Genomic DNA, 23,023 nt, shown 5'->3' on the forward strand with positions numbered 1-23,023 from the left:
TGGCAAACCATAAACGTAACGAGACACACGGGGGTGCAGTCATTCTTTGGGGGTGGCTGACTCATTGACCCATGGGACTTCGGCCTGACTACTCTCCACCCCCAAACTTACAAAGTCCCAAGGGGTTATATAGTTTTTAGACGACCTCGAAAATTCTGACCCTCTGGACCCACCGAATTGAGTCGAAGAAAGAATGCACTCCCCACGGATAAATAAAGAAATATTTGGAAATTGCGACATACTAGTCTCTGATCCACCTGACTCTGTTTGTTGTAGTCGATGTTGCGATAAGAAGAGCTGCGGAAACCGAAACGAAACACCAAGCGATCCTGTTATCATCGATCGGTGAGTGGATAATATCGTTTTGGATAATATCGAATAGTATCGTTTTCGTGAAGTTTTGTTAATTCTACTGCGACCCACCAACTTTTATATCCGTTAATATCGTTTTAGTAAGCAACAGGATTTTTATTATTTTATACGCATATAGTACACGAAACCATGGATATTAAGAAACCATTATGGAATGATTCTTTTATAATTTATAATTTTCATAAAATTAAGAAATTTGTTGAGAATAAAAAATAGAATTGAACCTAGAATGATGACAGAACGCAACAGAGTTAACACTCGAAGCCACCGTGTCTGGAATACTCGCCTTTATTATCTTACTTACATTAGTACTATCGATCTTTCAACTGAAAGATATACTTATTACATGAGTAGTATTTTTCATTCATACGATAGTATCTTTTTAGTATTGAATAAAAACACCCTGTGTTTTTAAGGGGCTTTCTGGTAGACCATAAGAAAAATTGATGAATTAGCTCGGTCCGTTTTTAGTCTTTATACTATAATGTTCTTCATTTGTTATTATAAAAAGTTCATTATACTTTTTCGAGCCACGAAAACATATCGCGACGGAAAGTAAAGTAATTAATTGTGAAACTAAAGAGATTATCATCCCTTTATGGTATACCTTTATGATAGCTCTAAAATTTGAAGTACCTGACTAAATCCAGACTCTCAGAATCTTGACTAACACCATGATGATTTTCAATCTTCAAATTATTAATCCATCATTAATTCGTATACTTTGATCAAATTCAGACGCGATTACCACAAATCGATCAAAGTGTCTGGATTCTTATGAATGGTAGTGTATACGTATACAGTCGAATTTCATAGAGACGTCAACGACTGTGATATCAGTTTGCCACCCTTGCTATCATGCTTCTCAACGATCTGCGAAATAAGGGGCCAGATAACTCCTTCTCGAAGGTACCCACTTGCAAGATAGCGTCGCATAGACTAGAAACCCGTGATATTTAGGCTTGCAAAATACGTTTCCTACGAGGTGTGGTGAGACTGCAAGGTACAAGAGCACTCGAATACTCAGGCGTACTTATACCTCCTCCACGTTCTACATGGTGTTGCTTGTCCTTGGAAATACAGAGACACTCTTTCTCTCCCTTTCTCGCCCCTTCTCTCGCTCAACAGTCTCCCCCCTCTTCTCTCTCTCTCTTTCTCTCTCTTCCTCACAAGCTGGCTAACATGGTAGCAGTAGGGTGAGCCTGGTATCTGAATAGGCTATAGAGTGTCCTGAGATAGGAACGGTAGGAAGGAAGAGGTTTCCCGCGGGACCAAGGCCGAGATAGTCTTCAGGAGGACATCTTGTGCTCAGGGATGCTCAACCTACGGTTTTCGATACAACGTCGCCTCGGAGCTTTCATCCTTATTCGGAGGATATGTGATACACGTAGGTGACAGGCAAAGCCTACCGGGCTTGCACGTAACTATTTTTCTGCAGCTTGCAGTGTTTTCGAATCCTTCTCCGCCTGGATTTAAGTGCAATGATCTGCCATAGGTGTTGTTTATAGTTCTTGAGAAAATGGATTTTATACTTATTCGCGCATTTCGAGAAACTGGTATCAAAGTGTTTTATCTGATATTGGGAATTTCGAGGAAAAAGTGATCCCTCTTCGCAACGATAGATTGATACTGAAACAAGGTTTGTCAATATATTGGTAGCAAAATAGGTGAATATTACTATGAATAACCGAGACAATGGTTTCAATTCTCTTACCATCATTTAATATTAACAAAGAAGATTACGATTGTTAAGAATACGTAACGAATGTTCTTTAAGATGCATATTATTATTTAATCAAAACATTTTCTATCATTATCTATAATCATAATTCTAAATACCGTTAAATTTGTCAACAGTCTTGAGATCTTTTTAATAATTTGGCAAGTTTCACTTCGTGTTTAATTAAAACTGGTAGGATGACTATGTTACTGTGTTAGTTGTATCACAATAAATTTCCAATGGAACAAGACTTGTCTGACGAAAGCATTAGAAAAATTAATCTCGAAAATGTTGCTTCGATACACAGCACGCACGCACCTAAGTAACATCGTATAAACCGCGATATAATGTAAATGCACAACCACGTTGCGGTCGCGTGTCACATCGAGCGCCACCCTAAACTATGTCTCTTACCTTGGCTTGTGGTAGATCGTGCTTGGCGTAGAGTACCTAAATGTACATACTATAGAATTAGAAGATTCATTTAGCATGCGCATTATGTTTATCATGTATTTACCATAGACAGTATTCGTGATACTTACGAAAAGATGTCAAGCTACCATTTAAAATCAATGCGTTTAAGTGTAAGATTAATATCATTTCTCGAATTTCTTCAAATCATAGTACAATAACGTCGTAAATATTCGATTAGGAGAAATTGTTAATTAATACAAATTATATTACACGTGTCTTATTCGTCACAGATTTTAATTCCAACGATTTGATGGGAATGTTTTGAAGTACAGATAATTGTTAATATGTATTTTTTACATCAGCGGCTAATGCATCTGTTATTTAAATATTTCAGTGCTATCAAATAGTTTTAATTTTAGAAAATACGGAGTTTATTTATCATTCATATTTCATACATAAAGATATATAAAGAACAAAGTGCAAATATTACACTCAATATGAGTAAACAATATTTCGTGTACATTTTCTGGAAGATAAATTCGCCAGGAATTGAACCCGTATGATGGTTTTTCGTATTTGTTGGTATTAAAATCAGTTTCTCTTTCACACAGAGTTGCTGTATGTAGTGGAAAATATGTGTATACACGTTGGTAGGCTAATAGATTTTCGGTCTCGAACAAAACCGCAATGGAGAGCGCGAGGGCCCGATCGAGAGAAGGAGCGAAGGGTATCAATGCCACTTTGATTGAGGCGGCCCTGGTCGATTGTGACATGCTCACTCAGCTGTGCAGAAAGTACAACGCAGCCCCCATCAATCGTGTATATCTCACTAAAAAAAAGTACAAAAAACAAAAGCGATTCCTATATCGAAGCGTGGCCATTTTTTCACCCCATCACTTTCCCTTACGGAGCGTTGAAGGGAACAGTCGATCAGAGACCAAGAAAACCAAGACCAATCGTAATACTTCGTTGAATAACTCAAGTGCACATAAGTCCACAATAATTTCTCTCTCGGAAAAATTCACAGAAGGTGTACATTTTTTTCTTCTCGCGTTATATTCTTCGCCACGTGCTTATTGACTTCTCAATTATTCTCAACCGCAAATAAATTTAATGTGAAAAATCTAAATTTGTTGTGATTTTGATCCGTACACACGTATATCAATTCAGCATAATATTGGATATAATTTATATTTGAATTAAAATTTTAAGATAAACCAAACCTTAGGTGGCTAAAATAACCCTATCTCGCTGTAAGCTTCACTGGAAAAGTAACAAGTATAGATCAGTTGATCGATGAATACAACGCATCGATCAGTAACATGAAGAGGAGATGCACCGCGAGAATAGTCCTAGAGAAGCTGGTATTACGCCGGACTCGGAAACCAATTAACATGCATAATTAAAATGGCATTGTCGTGGCCGTACAGAGCCAGGGGCTTTCCCGTCGACTGACGAATCCCCGAGGACCAACGCCGTTCCATAATTACGAAAATCCTCTCCCCCATCCGCGACCAGTTCCTGGATTCACCGTGATGCCTCTCGTCCCTATATCACTCTTTCTCGAATTGCAATCGGCATAGCCCGGCGACCCCCTCGAAAAACAAGGGACAGCGTGAAAAAATCGGGCATCGGGTCGTCGCGACTCGGACCAGAACTGCCAGAGCCAATAACGACCGAACGGGCCATTCGTTGGCCCGATTGGTTAACTTTATTTCGCTCGGCGGGCAAGCCCTTAATTTCGGGACATCGATCATAGCCCTCCAGTTCGTACTGCAACCGTTTCCTCTCTGTGCTCGTTCGAGGCTCGCGCGACCCTCAGCGCGCCGTGACGCTCTATACCCTCCGTCAATTTGACGGATTCCATTTCGGGTGGCGCGCGACGACGATCGTTTCGTTTTCCTGGACGTATGGCCCCTTCGAGGGGACGACACGGTTGAATTTTTCACGGGGAAAATGCCACCCTGCCCGATTAATACCGCGATGAACGCTACTACGATCGTGAACAGGAAGATATATATATATTTTGAAATTGTTTGAAAGGCCAAATATGTGGTGAGGAAATTTGGCATTACAGGCGTGGTGAGCGTAATGGGTGAGTCTTGACAAATGTCAAAACACTGACAACTGAGGAAATATAAGTACAGCAGAACTTTGATTATTAAAATATCAAATAATGGAAAATCAGATGATATCTTTCAAGAAAGATTGGAAAGTAAAAATAGAAAATGAAGTGTTACATTTTTGGTCAAAAATTTCATTGTCTCTTTATCTTATGTAGTAATATTTGTTCTAATACACCGCCCATTTCTTTGTTTCTTCCAAACTATTTCCTAATAAAGATGAAAATAAACCTAACTAGGATTTTACTTTCAAACATATTGTTTGGGCGTGACGTATACAACAGTAATAGTGAAAGTGATAAACGCTAAAGAAAATATCAACGTTCATTTGTTAGAGGCAAAATAAGAAGGAACATCAGATAGATATATGAAAAAGATGCTATAAAAACGATCATTTAGATATACGAAGCTTTAAGCTGGTCCCTCGTCGATGGCGATATTGTGATTTTCAATGGCACGTCTATCATCCACATAAATACCAGCTCGCGATATTCCCTTCGTCGAGTCCAAACGCGTAACAATCAATCGTTACCTTAATTGATTGCGATTGGTCGAGGATGCTCGAGCGATTTGACTGACGTCACAATGACACACGGATTGTCAATCAGTCGCGCTTGTGGCGTTAATGCATGCAGATTTGACCGAATCGTGCTACGTTGTCTCGCACCCTTGCCGCGAATCTCCATCAGTATGGACTCGATATCAAGGGCAGTCAGAGAATTTCTGGCGCAAGCATTATTGCAGAATGCTGAAAACTCTTTCAACGTTGGAACCGAGGTTCCGATATTAATACGAAAACATAGACATAAATATTTATCGTTCCCTTTCATTTTTGCTCGTGATACATTATTTTCTAGTTCTTGCGTTTCAAAGAACGATAAATAATAATTTAATTTACATTTCTCCGATTGTATTTGTAAAAGTATGAATTTGCACGAACATCCATATTTTACACACTGGAAATGGAATGGAACGACAGAACTATTTTAAAAACAATAAAAGAAAGATCATGCTTATTCATTAGGGGCTATAAATTGCCGTAAAAGATAGAAACGAGTAATTAATATGACAATCGTATTAAGGAACAAGGGTTGTACATGTCAGACGTCATAAAAAAACCGAAAACGTTTTGACGTCCTGTTAAAAGCTAATCAGGTGAAAGTGCGTGCAATCAGCGACACATGTTAGACCACGCAGCATTAATGCTGTTCCACCTAACGAGTAAGTACCGCGTGTGTGCTGTGCACCGCTACTTTGGATGGAAATGATGAAAACTATCAACCGAGATAGGGACGATAATGACGGGTCTCTGGTTGCCTGCTCGTAGATGACACACATCGATAAGGAAAACTTATTAAGCGAACGACGTACGCGATGCATACTGAAATGGGCTTGCTATTCATTGGTCGAATCAAACGATCCAGTGGGAAATCTCACTCACCCACTATTTCTGCCGAACAACGCCCCTTGCTTCTTTCAATTTTTACACGGGTGCCATTGGTTGTGCTAATTAAGATGTAGGAACACGAGTTTTATCAGCGAATCTGTTCCACGAGCTAGGAATCGGCATAAATATCGTAAAACGAGGGATCCCTTCTGCTTGTTTCAAGGATTAGAAATGTGCATCAATTTTATAACACACAAGATATGAAAAATTACATAATATATTATGATACGTAAAGTATAACAAAATTACGTTATGTTCCTTTGAAAATTGGATATAGTATTTTACGAATGTTATAGGCAAGAATTAAATTCTAAATAAAGGAATTGAGAAATACGTTTAACAGATTATTATATGTGTAACAAAAAAAGGAAAAGTAATGTTAAATCAAGAATTGGTAATAGAATAAGATCGAAGCTTGTTTTCTTTCAGTATTTTGAGATATATTTTAAAGATCGTAACGATTTTTTTTTATATTTCTATAATAACTATTGGGTCGTCTGGAGAGTTCGTTCCGATTTACATTTCGATTCGATGTACATTCATTGAATTATATAGGTGCCATTTTGTTCCATAACCTTTCTCCATCCTTCACGCAACTTGAATATTCCATCCTTCCAGAACCTCTCAGGTTTTTCGACGAAAAACTTTTCAATATGATCTTTCATGTGAGCCAAATTCCTTAAAAATTGAAATGAACTTTCCGGGTCACCCAATATTTCTCAAATTTCTCAAACTTAAAATATATGTTATAATTTAAATATTAAACACTAAAACATTATAGATACCAAGTGTATTAAATAGAAGCGTAGAATCTTCCAATTGAGCAATATTGTTGGAATTTGCATCTGTATACATAGCTGTCGGATGGTAAAACAAATCGAGTCACATTATCCAACATTTTTCAAGTTGACTGGTCCTAAAAGTACTATTTTCTGACGTGACTATTAAAGAAATCAAAACACACTCAGTGGTGGTACTCGTTCTCGTACGCGAAGCATATGGGACCCCATTGTAGGGGTATCACACCCTTCATTCTGGATATGCCCCTAAAATAAATGGATAAAAGTGCGCGTGCACGCTCCTCTATAGAAACAAGAACGACCGATCGCTCGGCCGGGAAATCGTCGGATAAATAACGGTATATTTACACGGCTAATTATTTTTTGGTTTTACCAACCAGAAAATTGCAGCCGATAATCGTTGCGCACGATGAATCAAATGAATTGATCAAAGTAACCGTAAATAGCAAATAATTTATCGATATTAGGTGAAAAAATTTGATTTGCGAACCGAGAATCATTTTCTACATATTCATAGACAGTGAAAAAATAATTTATCAAAATCTCTTTTTTTAAATACGGACATTTCGTGTTAAATTAATATCTGAAATTTTATTCCGATTGAAGTACGTCTATAGGTAAATACACAATAGTTTGAGTCATCATTTTACAGATATCGAAATTTTTAAGAAATATAAACTTCCGAAGTTTTCAATTTTTCTTCATTTCTAGAAAAAACTACTAAACTATTGTAATAAATATTTGAACTTCATTTTTTTTTCTTTTAATCGTAAAGAGCTGTGTTCCTTAATAAATGTTTTATTTAATTCGTAAAGCGATTTCTATTCTACAAAATATTGAGAATATTTTTATTTTTCAAACTTCGTTCCCTGTTCAAACATCCAAATATTGGAAAAGATATTTTAATGCGATCCTTTTTCCTTAAATACATCTTTTTCAACGCTCTAAAGTTTCGCTCGAAACATACTCGTCGATGTTTAATTAAAACTTTACGCAATTGACTTACAATTCTATCGATGTCGGTACCATTGCTTCTTCTTCAACGTAAAATTTAGAAATTCCGAGAGATTCTCGTTTCGGTATTTACAAGATAAAAGGAATCACAGGTATTATGGGCCAAAGATGGACTGGCTACCTCGTAAATTCGTCCAATTAGTCGAATCACCAAAAAATTTACGGAATATACCTTGTTTCTGTCGACAAGTATGCGGGATCCTTCTGGCAAGTCCGAACAGGAGAAAGGCACCTAAAACACACGCTTCACTCGCGAAATACGACTGGAATCTATATTGGATATTATCGATATCTCGATCTATTCAGCCTGCTAATGGAAAACTTATGCTAAACTAACTCCTGTCAATCCATTATGTATCAGTGGAATCGGTTTTCGAATTGCTTATGCGAATCATTTAATGCATCTTGTCATACAGCCTCAGTAGAAATATACATTTTCACCCTACGTTTCTCAAGATTTCAATAATGTATTAATATCACGATTAATCGTTGTATGAGCGAATTGAATTCGAGTTTCAACACGTTAAGTGAAAAATTGTTGTTCTTCATTTGATACACGTAAAACATGGTATATAACAAACCTAACTAGCGATAACGTTAATCCATTGAGGACCAAGTAGTAAGAGAACTCGGAAAAATTGCGTAAATATATAAATGAAAAACATAATTTACATACTGCTTTGTCAAAGTATAAAAGGTATGTTAGGACAGTACAAGGTAGCGAAGATAATGGAAATTCAGTGCATAAGACAAAGATGCAAAAGGAGTTTCCATGATTAATAAAAAAAAAATGGTTACTGAGAATGTTACAAAATATTTCAATTTCCATAAAATCGTCTAGATTCTCGAAAAAACTAAAAATATTAAGGAAATCCTTCGAATTTTCTTTCATACTCACAATATTAAAAAGCTGTATTCAATAACATAAACCGGTAAAAAAAAATTGCACAAATATCTACAATTTAATACTAAATAATCTATCACTATATCCTGCAAGTATTCCAAATTTCAATAAAAGTAATACGATATTTAAAGACGTCTGATATCAGCCGGCCATAGGGGTACTAGAATCGAGAGAATCGCATGGTTTCCGTTGGAAAACTCCCAACTTCTCAAAAGTCTTGACACAAGTGGACGCTGATTGGCTCACTGTCTGTACGAAAAGTGGCGAGCATATCCTGGGCTGTGACTACAGAGGAGCCTAGACAGATACCAAAACGTACCCAAGAGTGTCGTAGAGCCCGTGGAATCTTAGTCGTATCCGAGACTTCGGCTCGATTTCCTTACGGTTATTCTACCTACCGAGAATTACCTCGATACGGTATCCTTATTTTCGAAGAATATCTTAACAGCTTCCCGCACAGCGCTTGTTTCTTATTCCCTCTCCACGTTGTCGAAGAAAGGGGTAGAAAGAGGGAGAGAACAGTCCTTCTTGCATAACCCTCTTTCCGTCGTTCTGGCTTTCTCTCTTCGTTCACGTTTTTGGTCCCTATTGCTCCTAAAGAGAAGAAGCCAATAGGGAGAACCGATCAGCTTAATGCATATTGATGCGCGCCGAGCTAAGTGAGTGAAAAATCGCCATCGATCTACCTTCCGAGAAACCAGAGGTATTCTCTTTTTCTTCCTGTCGCTCGCCAGTTTTCTTCCCGCCATCGTTGCCAAAACCGAAGGAATTTTCAGATTTTCTTTTAGATCCCATGCGATATAACATTTTACTTTGACTGTGATTTGTTTCGATATCATTTTCATAAACTATTCTAAATTATATTCAATGTATAAGAATAGTAAGAAAGGAATTGTTTCAAATTATTCATGTCCAAACTTGTTCAGTTTTTCCATTGTTCAAATTCTCCTCATTAGTTATAAACGGAGGAGTATTGTAATTATTGGGAGATCAATAGAGAAGTTTGTAATCGTTTTCTTCATAGAAGAGTAAGTACGGTATTCAAACATTCTTTGCAATAATTGCAAGATTCATTACTAAAATACTAACATTAGTCATTAACCGACATTAAAACAAAGACAGATGAACAAACAATATTTATCAGGTTCTTCTCTTCATGTTTAAACACGCCATTGATATCAATTTTTACGAGGAAAAAGGAATCTGTATTAAAAGGGTTATATCCATAATTCCACTATTTCTTCTTACAAAATTAGGGAAAAATGACGCCCCATATTAACACCCCTTGAGTTTGTACCCTATGTTAACAATAGTACTTGTCTTTCAATCAGGGTTAGTCAGGGATCAAGCAACCAATTACTCAGAAAACGATTCGGGGCTCTCTAGTTTATTGATAGGTGAAATCATTCGAGAAAGCATGTAGTGGCGCGATGCTTGCAGGATCATTTTGAACGTTCTAGTGCATATAGACGTTCTGACGGGACCCTTGGCATTTTGTAGCGTTATATGCTGCCGCTGGCGTTGCTTCTGCCATCCTCGTTGGGGTCTCGGCCCGCAGAACAGATGCCAACCGTCACGGCTCGCCGATGCCTGGAAGGGTGCCTCTAGATTGAGACACGGTGGATGACTCTAAATGGCATTCGGTCCTCCACGCTGCCACCCTTACCTTCTTCCTCTTGCTCTACGGAATCGATCTCTTACTTCTACTCGAACCTATCTTCTATTATTTCTACTAAGATTTCACGATGTCACGATACCTCCTCCAAAACTGAAGTAAAAGAAGAATTCCATGGATGAGCATCCAGTACGATGTAAATGTCATTCTTTATATTAAGAGTATATTGTGCCTGGTAATGCGAACTGTGCGAGTAGAGAAGTAGACGTATTTAATAAATTTGTTGAATGTGGAGTATTACTTGAAGTATCGTAGATCAGCTCAATATCTTCTTTTTTTATAGAATATGATTTTAAAAATTTCAAATTTTAAGAATACAAATTTCATTTATGTATTGTTTCTCTAACGTGTTTCTTATCACTACTCGTAAATGTTATCTGTTCGTTTTACAACTATACTTGAGAAAGAAAAAATTAATTGCAGAAATATCACTGGTAGACATACGACAGGGCAGGATAAAACCCACGTGTGTATTTAAAAGTTCTAATGTCTTAATCAAAGATATAAAGACCCTTTTAGCAAATATAGACTTGCCATACTCCGACTGATAGGATCCAATTTAGAAAGGAGCGCACAAGCGCACTGAAGGACTTATTTATCTCGATAAAGAAAACGAACAAACAGATCACGGGGAGCATCCGTGCGCGGGCTATAATAGAATGACAACGACGACTGGTAAGAGAGTGGTGGTGCATGATTTTAGGGGTTGGAAAACGGTGGCGCCCATCGGCCGTATGTCAAATTTTTCGTACAATGAAGAACGTGAATTTCAAGTGGCCAAACCAATGCGTGTACGAGTGTGTATTTTTCTGTAGCCGTGTAGAGGAGAACGAAAGAGAGAGATACAAAGAGGCACTGATAGAGAGGGGGAAAATAAAGAGAGTGGGTTCCGCTCAAAACAGGTGGTTACCAATGAGAAGAAGAGCCTGAAGGGAACCCGCTTCGTAGCGTTGGTAGGGAGCCACTTCAAGAGTCGCGTGGCCAACTCAATTACTTTCTAGGGCCTCTAAACACCAGCCACGCACTAATGCCTCGAATGCTTTGGGCTCGTGCGTAATACGATGAGACAACCGTGTCATCTTATTGTCGAAATCTGTTCCCGGCAATCAGGATTTCTACCAAACTGTCCATCCGATTATCGGATATTTCACGCTCGTACAATTACGCTGTTAATCATCGAATAAACAGTTGAACAACTTTTTGAACAAAGGGTAGTTAAGACATAATGAATTGAGTAAATTGCGTTGGAGGTTTTTATTCCAGTTTTTTAACACCAGAAAAATATTCTGTTATAATGTAACAAAAAGAAATGTGAAATTCGTCATTTCGACGAATTTAATAATTGCACTATTTATTAATCTAGCTATGTTTCGATAATTATAACGCCACTTACAGAACTGTATTCTTTTTATGTTTATGAAATATCATGTTGTATATTTATAGCATAATTATTCGAACTATACAATCTGATGTGAAATGAATATTCTAGTAAAGGGTGAGTTTGATTAATTAATTCGCATTTTTATTGGAAATATGAATTCAAATAGAAATATTAGTTTTGAAAATTAGTTAATGAACAATAAAGAATCAACTGCTATTTGAAATTACAAGAGTCATGCGGTTTGCGATAACCTCGGCATCGATCAGTACGTGACCTCCGTGTGGTCGCAAAAGGTGGTCGAGGGTGGACGATTACAAAGTACTTCGGTCTTGAACGCGCGTTTCGAACGATCAATTCACGCGACTTCTCCGTACCTACTTTCTCCCAAAAAACGGACTTCTCCTTCGCCGATAGAGCACCAAGCTACTTCTAATTCAATGAATAAATCTTCGCGATATTTTTCATTTACGATTAATAGACTGTTGTCTCTGTGTTCGATTGTCTCGCCTTTTTAAAATTAAAGGACCTGATAATAAAGATCCTTTCAACTAACAAAATGGTTCTACAAGGTATGACAATTATAAATAAGACTCTTATTATTGCATATTAATTTCTAGAAATCAATTCAATCGTGTTATAATATTTTATCATAAGTAGCTGTACCAAGGACAAACTCATTACTATCCAATTCATCCATAATTTTGTAACCAAATTACGTCTTGTTGAAAATATGTATGTAAGTCTGCAGTTACTTTTCACGGATAGTGTATCTATTTACACGAAAACGAATCATAGACTGTACCGAAGACTAGCGACGTATCAAAGTAGTCGATCGGTATCTCGGAATTCGTCTCGGTTTATTGGCAGCACACAGGCGTAACACGTACACGCGTGGCTGCATGCACAAACACAGGCTCGTTAAATTGTCGAGGAGACAGCATAAAATAAGAGGCGAATAGCTGGCATAGCTTGGCGCCTCTTGGCTGTCCATCAGCTCCGAGGAACTGCTAAGGCACCCTCCTCTTTCTTTGGCACCCCACGAACCCCCTTCCCTTCGGAATCCTTTCCTCCCACCGTTTGATCTGTCCTTCATCATCGGCCGACGTATATCGTTCTCCCGGCTCCGCAGAAGGGTTTCGCCGTACCGAGAACTAAAAGGCAGGTTTAGGAAAAACGGGAAGTCTTTGCGCGCCTGTCAATCAGCCGTCGCTGGTTTTGCGACCATCCGGTTAATGATGATCCACTGCTCTATCTCGTCGGGATCGTACGCCTGGCAGCCCCCTTCGGGCAGTAGCCTGCCCGGTCCGGACTCAAACCGGGATGAAAATAGTAAGCGCGATTGTTGCTTGCGGATCCCGTGGGTTCGTAACTCTGGAATCTTCTTCAGTCGACCTCGAACGCCTTTTTTCGATCGGTATCGCTCGCTCGTCGATCCGTCACGTACTAAAGCTCGCTGCCTCGCGCCATTTTTATTCAGTGCAGAATGTCGACAAATTTATCCTCCAAATTCTTGGAACTTGCATATGTCTCTGTTATGCCGATCGTGTGTCAACAAGTGGTTGATCGGAGAATCGACCTGTAAATCATAGATAAGTCACGAAGGAAATACGAAATCTATACGAAAGGTTTGGAATGGTTTTTGAAAGAAGGAGAAAGGATTGAAAAAGATTCGAAATCTGTTTGCTAGATTGTTATGAATTTTACGCGAACGATGTTTTAGAGAAAAGTAATATCATTATTTTTAATTTTATAGTTCATAGATTCAACTAATCGTATTATAGAAAATCTTATTTCTATTTTGCTTCTTCTGCAACGTAGGATTTAAATATACATCTCATATACATATTTTGTAATTTAGCGGAATTTTATCGGAAATAGAAATGATACAACAAAATTAAAATTATCGTATAATTTATATGATATTCATATTAGTTTCACAGTTGCAAGAACAAGTCCGAGCATCTGCAACATTAGGAAAATAAACTCGATAAGTTAACCAATATTAAATTTATTGAAAAATATTACTCGTTCGAATATTACAGAAAATTACGAGAATATTTTCTCACGTGCACGCAGGTTCGTATGAAACAAGGATATTTTGGCGTTACCATTTTTCTGGAACGTTCTAGCACGGACAAGTGAATTTTTCGTAGGCGAACGTGTTACCGAAAGGGACGATCGATGCGTCAAGATTTATGCGATTGATTCGAACGGAGCAGAGTGACAGTACAAGGAAGCGCTCTTAGTCCTGGTGTCTTTGGTCCCTTGAGGATACATCTCCCTTCGAAGCGCCGGTGTCCGAAGGATCTCTATAAATTTGCATGTAGAATACCCGCGGAGGTTCTCACGACAGTAGATGCCGAGGATAGCCTGTCGCATCTGTCGACGCATATCTCAGATACATTCTCGTTTCTCAAGACGTCCGTATTGCCTAATTTCATTTTGAGCATAACCAGAAGTTAGTTTCCTTCGACGAAATTCGAGTCGACCGAGGTCCTGCTCACGCTTCCTCTTTTTCTCGATGCTATTAGTGGCGCTCATTAACGCTGCCAATGACATGGAAGAGGAGTGTTTTTCATACGAACGCAAGCACTAGAAATATGAGGTGATATACAGTCACGTGCATAAGTTTTTCGCTCTATATTCTACAAGAGATACTTTAAAGAATTTTAATTGATACTCTTATTAATTATCTTTACTTATACTCTTATACCCAATATTAGATAAGATTCTTTCGGATATAAAGTGAATAATCTATCTTTTGAGGTAACGACTGACGGGCAGAAATATTTTGCACATTTTCATTGTAAAATTAGAAATTAGGTTAATCCTATTAGAGAATTAAATATTGTATTTTTATATTTCTTTCAACAGTTCGTTAATTTTTCACCGCTCCGGATTTTCATGCCTGGCATATAAATTTGAAAAAGTGTAAAATATTAAAGCCTTAAACTTATTTATTTATTTATCGAATAACTGCAATATTTCGATGGCCTACAAAATAATTATTCACATACAAATTTTAATAAATACTTCCTTTATGCATTCATAGAATATTACATTTCCTGCTTTGTAAATACCTAATTAAAGTGTATTAATATGTTAAGCTATTGAAAAGTCTAAATGTCTGAAAGGAAAAAGGAAAAGAAAACGAAAAGAAATACAAATGTGCGAAGATGCGATAAAAAGCCATTACCGGCATTGCAACAATGGTCCAGGAAATGTGGTTAGAAGAAGGGACAAAGATTCTCCAAAGATGGGGACGAAAGAACTACGTGGACAGTTTTGTAAACAACGGTTCATGAATACATTTGGTTCTATTGGGTTTCGTTCAATCTAATCCGTGTAGGCCAGAGAAACGAGCGAGTGAGTGGGATCGGAAGATACGTACGTATACATATATAGATTTTCGTTCATTGAATTGGTAGAAGAACGCAAAGATTCTCGGGAAGGAAAGTATATCGAGAGGCAATGTCCACCCTTCGCGGAACGCGAGTTGCCTCGAACCATCGGCCATCAGCACCGCACCCCCGAGTCCATTCGTCCATTCGTTGGGCCGGCGGCCGGCTTTCCAGACTTTGGACGACGGGGGTGGACAAGCCAGGCTAACCGGTTGCCATGGCGACCATATGGATTGATCCGAGCAAATATCATCTCCGAAGACGCCCGAAAGAATCGCCGGATTTCAGAGAATAGCTTCGGCCAGCTCGTTGGATTTCTCTTCTTTCCTTGTTCCTTCCTGCTCTCTCTTGTTTCTTTCCTGACGTCGTTCTACCGGCGCGTTCGCTCGCGCCCGAACAAAGCTGGAAAGAGAAGAGAGAAAAGAGAAACTTGGGGGCCGGTTCGCAATGAGCAGCATCGGTCGTTGGCTCCAACCGTCCGTTCAACTAATAGCAGTCTTACATAAGTAAAAAACACGTGTCCGGTTGATCGGCTGAATATCGACGTCTCGAAGGAGCTGTCCAAGAGTCGCGGTCGCTTCGTCCAGAAACTCGTCCACGTGTTAACACGTGAACGTCATGAAATTACCTACGTAAATGACCAAAAGACCAACCATCGAAGGAAACGATTTCCTTCTAAATCCAGGATGACGCCTGGTTTTCTGCGGGCAAAAAGTCTGACAGCAGCGATTAACGATACCGAGATTCCGATCGTAACAATCTGTTCAAATCGAAGTAGACACAGGGAGTGCAGCATGTGCCGAGATGTCCCATAATAACTTTACGTGGACAAGTAGCGGTGTAGTAAATAATGTAGCCTTGTAGAATAGTAGAAGGTAGCAGTGCTTGTGAGTTAATAGCTCGCCTCTGGTAAACCTCTTCGGTACGGAGAACGGTTGATAGGCAAGCGACGAACGACGGAACGGCGAACGACGGACGACGCGAACGACAACGACGACAACTAAGCACACGATGAGTGATTCAGTGCGCGTCGCAGCTCGATCTCACTCTCCGCTGCCTTCTAGGTTAGCGATCGGTGGTTCTCAACGCGCCGATCGTCCCGATGAATCCAGGATGACGCCTGGTAAGACGTCCTGTGGGGGACCACCCACGGGGACGACGCTCCATATAAAGGTCCATGATCGTCGCACCGCATTGTCGAACCGTTTCCATCGGTGCAAGCGGCGGCGTCGGCATTCCTTCCGTTTTAACTTCTTTCCACCGGCTTCTTCTTCTTAGGCGCACGATCTCTGTATCTCCCTCTCTCCCTCTTTCTTTTCGTGGCTTTGTTTTTCTCGGTGACTCCGTTTCTCTGCCTCGCGCTTCTTTCGATCTCTTCCCTCTTCGCCGTTTCTTCTTACGAAGATACGACGGATCCAGCTTTATCCAGCCTCCCCCCTTTTTCTTCCCTTTTTCCATTCTTCATCTCTATCGCCCCCTTTGCGTTTTGCTTCGCCTTGCTTCGGCCTCTCTGTCCGTCCCCGTCTTCCCCCTCTTCTGCCCTTTCACCGGGTATCTTTTTCTTGCGGCGAGAATTATAAATTAAGCTATTAAATGTGTGTTGGACGTTTCTTGCCGGGCCCGTCGGGCTTCCTACGGAGATTTCACGAACGGTCGCTGAATCCAGATAAGGGCCGCTTAAGGTCGTTTCCCGGACCAATGGTCACGCCGGGCTGTCTCGTTGGTTAGAGCGTCCCAACTGTCCCTCCTGCGCGATTCGACACCTGGATTTTCGTTCAGGTAGTTTTTGCCAGCCATCAGAACGAACGCGGGATCGACGCGGTGTGCGGCTTCTTCGCGCCTGTCGACAGCCGCCTGCCAGATCGTAATGCCGAGATGAAGCTTTGATCGCCTTCGTTGGTGGGCAGTCGGCAGTCGTTGTAAATTCAAGTGACGCTTTAATTAATTGCTGACCGATCGACGACATGCCTTTCTTACGCCTGCTGCAACTCATCCGACCACGCTTCGATGGCGTAATTAATCAGCGTACTGACATGCTTTTTCGCGCAATTGTCCAAATACGATTTTCGATTTACTAGCTTCGTTAAATTCAGCGAACATCGCCAGAACGATTTCATGCCATCGAAGTATCGCATTAAATACGAATTCTCCGATCGAAAGAAGAAACATCATTAAGAGATGATCGTGTCCAAACCGAGAAGTTTATCTCCATGGAATGAACATTACTCACTTTTATAGAGTTTCTCTCCAAAAAACGCTTTATAATTTTGTATCCTTAGATGCTTTTATATGGTCATCAAATACCTTCTGTATTATGACAAGTACACAAGATATACACATAATGTTTTATATTTTTCAATTGTAACTTCGCTTATGAATTTAATAAACCGTTTTTTTTTTTTTTTTTTTGCAAATAAGGCAATGATCGATGTTTTCAACTATAATTTCAATTATTACATACGAAGAAACTTGAATTATTAGAACATCTCGTATATACGTATGCAATGGCTTGCGAAGGTATTCGAAAGTATCTTATGCCAATGAAATTTCAACTTGCTCCATATAACACATATAATATGTTCACAGAAGATTTCTATGAGTGTTTCAATACTTTGAATCAGGTTAATATATGTCAGGAATATACTCGATTTCTAAATATCCTCAGTGAAGCTAATACTTTTTGTAAAATGCTGGTACAAGTTCCTAAGACTTATTTAGTCGGTAACTCGTAATCCGTTAAGAGACTTAAACCCCTCGGTTCGACTTTGTTCGTACAGTGGCCGATCGAAAGGTAGTAACTTCCGGTTAAGTCAAACACGGCGTAAAGTCGCGGAAACTTCGGACTTGGCAAGTCCCAATGAGGCGTGTAATGCCATTAAAGGGAATCTTATTACGCTACGGCACCCTAACACGCCGCGTACACTAGACGCCTCCGCTTTGCTGCAACAAGTACCCGCCTAACCTGGTAATTAAGTCTCGATTAATTCTCCGCTTACTTTGCCTGCCAAATGGCGCACGACAAGACGATTACGAAGAAAACTAAGGTCCTGAAGGCGGAAAGAAACGGCGCGTTCCCCCTTTCATACGCGACTGACAATGAGAATCCATCGAATTAATCATGTATCGAATTTAACCGAGTCGCGAGCGATACGCGCGTTCAGTTCCGAGCTTCTCCATTTACCGGTGCATAACGCGGTTGATTGCTATTACAGAGACAGCAACTAAATTACCTGGTTGAATTTTGGTCTCGCCAAATGCCTTAATCGAATTCATATTGATTCGAGGCGATCTTAACTGCGTTACATCGAAAACGGATAAACCGTTATTACATTGTAAACTGCGTTAACGTCTTCGACACGGTGCTATATTCCGCGATTGAAAATCGATTTGACGTCGCTAATGAATAGAACGAATCGGTTCTCGATATTCAATTATGAAAGTTCGCGTCGCTCTATGACGTATAATGTGATTCATGAGTATAAACTATTCTTTGGTGTTATAAAAAGGATTATGTATTCAATTATATATGAAATAGGTATTATGTATTCAATTTTCATTTTGACCTTCACTGACTGAACTAGTAAACAACATAATATCTATCGCTACTCGAGCTATAGGCTATAAATTTCAATATTACAATATTACACTGTGTATCTATTTTCAAAAGTTGTTCTCTGCGTTACTTCACTAAATCATCCGCAATTGTCTAACCAAGTGTGCAATATTGTATAAATACTTGTACGTGTATTGTACGTGTCTTTGAAAAATATTATCACGGTATGTTCCACTCTTTGGAACAAAATTATTTATTTGAATTATTGTAAGAAAAGAAATCCTGCGTTAATAATTCATATTACGATCAGCTGATAGAAAATCACTTTAATAATTAAAAATTTGTTGTTTCATCGTACGTTAAGTAAAAACTTTAGTTCTCAGAAACAGTCTGAAACTTTCGCCACCAAAAACTGCTATCGTTGAAAAAAAGCAGGTACGTTTAAAAATACTACTAATAGTGCCATCAATAAGTAAATTCAAGCGGCACATTGGTAAATGGCGCGAAATTCACAGCTCTTTGAAAAATTTCTCTCGCAAACATTGACAACTCTTTCAACTCCCGGTACACCTGTTCGCCCACCTGTAATGACGATAAAGTGTTCGCGATGCCCCGAAATCCCGGTCGTAAATCAATACGAACTAGAAAATAACTTCGCAATAATTCACAGGAGCACAGGGAATCCCCATGAAAGGCCCGCTGCGTTGCCGGTGAGAAATTAAAATAAATCAAACTTATCTGTTGCTCTGACCACTTGCCGGTGGTGATCTGGTACGTGTTCGTTTTCGTGTGCACATGTGTGTGTACCAATACATTGACGCGCACTTATATATCGAGAGGCTAAAGAGCACGTGATAGAACGTGTCAGACTATAGAAATATTTCTTTTAATATCTATGATTATCGTCCTGTCGTTATTAAATAACAGCTGACTTGCAGATTTAATAAATTTTATATATTTATAGCAACTTTCGGAAAAGAAAAATTATATTCATAGTAATATATTTAATAAATTCAGACTCTCTCTCTCTCTATATATATATGTGTCACAAATCTATTCTAATATATATCTCGAAAAGAATTTAGTGAATTTCAGTGATTAGTATTTAAATAAAAATAAAAGTCAACTGAACAATTTCTATGCAATCAATGTGATGAAAATTAATGCCTTTAATATAAAATAATTGCAAATCATTGATCGTATAGTTTATGTAAAGAAAATATGATCCATATAATAAACATTGAGATTAAGATGTATATCTTTAAAATTATACGCACACCATGCATCGTATTATTGTAATTGTAATACACATATATGTTGGAGTAAGAGTGTCAATGGCTTAAACGAAAGGTGTATGAAAACACTCATGCTGGTGACAGAGACAGCAAAGAGGTTGAACGCGTTTGTCGATGAATGTTAGATCGACTTCTGAAAGGCTTGGTGGCGTTAAGACGCTTCTCGTGCTCCAGGCAAGACTTATCCTCCGACTGTTCGGTAAATTCAGTCACCCCCGTGAATAAATACGGTTAGTGGCCAGCCAAGGCCCTTTAGATCCCTTTGACCGAAGGGGCAATGCGCGGGATGGTGGTAACTGGTAAGTGCCTAGGGCGACCATCTGTGCCCTTCTGCGCCTACGCTGCCACGTGGATCGCACTATCGTTTATGCGGCATTTGTTGCAGCTATGTGCATGTATTATCGTTAATGTGCCGGGTAACCCAAAGTAAGGCGACGCCTCTGGCAGTAAGACGTACACGAGTGAACAGGGAAATTTGTATGCGTCAATTTGGAATCCGACTGTAGATTTGTCGCCCAATATCGTTACTGGCAGCGTCATTGTGCCAATTAAATTGAAATAAATCTTTCCGATACCAGTCATGACTCATAACCGAAGATAGTAAAAAAACGTAAAACTGAAATATGAACGTGAAATCTACAACGCTGGAAATATCAAGATAATCAAATATACTGTATATGCGTAGTGTTGTTTGGGAATGTTATCGTAGTGCAATATTTCTTGTAGTGTCGTTTTGTCGATTTAGAGACGATGACCCAATTAATTAAATTGGGACGTTAAAATTTTTCTATGACTAGTCGGTTGGCATGAGACCAAAAAATAATAAAAATCTTGAAATTGAGATTCGAAAACTTTGCTAACACTGAAAATATCGAAACGATCAAATGTACGAACGTGTAGCATTGTTTGGAACGTTTATCGTAGCCTGATCAACCCTTAACAAAAAGTCGTCGCTTACGATGCCATTCACTATCTTTATCTTTGCGCCATCAGATCGTAAATTATGCGGACACCAATCGTGACTAATTAACCACCCTTTCTAACGATATCGACCGAACTGGCTCTCGATATAGGGGAAAACAATGGAGCGTACGAAGAATCGCGAACGATCGCGCTGTCCGATAATCGCGAAACAGGCCGTTACGATAATTTCGCGACGCTCGTTAACCATGATAATCGGTTACGCTCCTCTCTTATTTTATTATCAGGAATTGCCTCTCCATGACTAATTCGAAGCGCATAGATACACGTACGAGCATGCAGAACGCACAAGCTGGCCATGGCTCGTCTGGTGGCGATAGCGGTATTGCTCGTTGAACGACGTGTGCGAGAGGGGCGTATACCCCGTGTATCAAGTTACACCATTACACTTTGCCAACGTTACGATCGTCTAGCCACCCTCTGTTGTTCCCTCTTCTGCTATTGGACTTTTTGGCTACCGCTGCTAGCGCGCAGAATTGTAAAAATCGTGCTTAATTGAAAATAGTACAATGGAAAAATGATCTACGTTTCAATGGAAAGCGAACATCATTTCTTTCTTAATACATTTCACGTTGGTCACGTACTTAAAAATACGTCTCTTCCACATTTATACTTTACCATCACACCGATTACATGAAAGTGTAATATACAATAAAACGTACAATATATGTATATGAAATAAAAAAATATTCGTAAGTATATAAAATTTTTGAATTCTAATTGAAAATTATTCTAAATAAAAATTCTTAGAACCGAAAAGGTAAATATTAGTATGTAAACAAAAAAATTCCGCTAATTTTAATAACTAAGTGACTATATTATGTTAATGTTCTCACATTATAACAAAATATATCTATTGCTACAAATGGATATATTGCTGCAATACGAAATAATTTCGACATGAAACGAACACATGGCTCGCTCTACTTCTACGTCCGTATTGGTCTCTCCGTCAAATTGCCAATTTTATCGATAATAAGGATCTAGTAATTCGATAGAGATATAATGCAAATTCAGTTAATTGTTCGTTCGGAAGGAGGAGACGAACACGTCAAAAGGGGATAGGAACGAATACGGTTTTTGCCCTTTTGTTGCCCACAGGGTTGTTGAGGGTAGCGTCAACGGTGTTAGGTATCTTCCTGTAAGATTGAGTTTCCCTCTACATGTGTTGTCAATGAACGGTGGACATGACTGACAACGTAGCATGCCGTGCAGTTCGAACAGATGGCATAGGTTTAGTTCCATCTTCATAGAATATTGCAAAATTTATATTTCGTTAAATAATATACAAAATATAAATCATTTGAAATTTCACTGACATTAATCATTAAAAATTTCCATACATGGTTTGATAAATAAATTTCGATAAATAAAATATTATTGTATTTTTATTCTCAGTTTTTACTTCATTACAAGCATATTATGTAAAATGTTTCACATTTTAAAAGCAAGGTCCAAGATTCCAATCTCTAAACTTAAATTAACAATTTCCAAATTAATCTTCTGTATAACTGAAAATATGATGTGCAATGACGGAAAAAAGATACACACAAAACAAGTCGATTGAACTTACTTTACATGACATACTCCTTGCTGTTATGCTTTGTTTGCCCTGGCCTACTTATTACACACTCAATCAACCTGTTATCAAGATTCCCTTAATTGATTATAAACATGACCTCCACAGATGAACATATTAATCACACACCATTTTTACATGCATGTAACACATAATTTCTCTTTAGAAAAAAAAGACTCATTAATTTTAATGAAGAAGGAACTCGTTAGCGAAACTCATTTTGCCAAGAAAAAAAAGCATGGTCGGCTGAAACCCTGGCGATAAAATTCGATCCGCAACGGTGCATGAAACCGCGCCAGTTCGTCTTCCCTGAACCAGAGCCAGATCACATCCCCTAATTTTTGAAATGGCCGTTTAAAGGGTT

At 38.8% G+C, this 23,023-nt stretch overlaps 1 protein-coding gene across 5 annotated transcripts in view; it reads left to right on the forward strand.

Annotated features, from left to right (window-relative positions):
* The window catches only part of LOC122570064 (transcription factor collier), a 95,590-nt gene that overhangs the window by 32,200 nt on the left and 40,367 nt on the right, over positions 1 to 23,023 (forward strand). For all 5 annotated transcript variants that reach the window (XR_006317695.1, XR_006317694.1, XM_043731924.1 and 2 more), the window contains exon 6: positions 277 to 345. Coding sequence is in view for 3 of the 5 variants with exons in the window: in XM_043731924.1 (XP_043587859.1) it covers positions 277 to 345 (69 nt within the window). In the remaining 2 variants the exon portion in view is untranslated. The remainder of the gene's footprint in view (positions 1 to 276; positions 346 to 23,023) is intronic.

The sequence above is a fragment of the Bombus pyrosoma genome, linkage group LG1, assembly GCF_014825855.1.
Source record: "Bombus pyrosoma isolate SC7728 linkage group LG1, ASM1482585v1, whole genome shotgun sequence".
NCBI classification, from domain to species: Eukaryota; Metazoa; Arthropoda; class Insecta; order Hymenoptera; family Apidae; genus Bombus; species Bombus pyrosoma.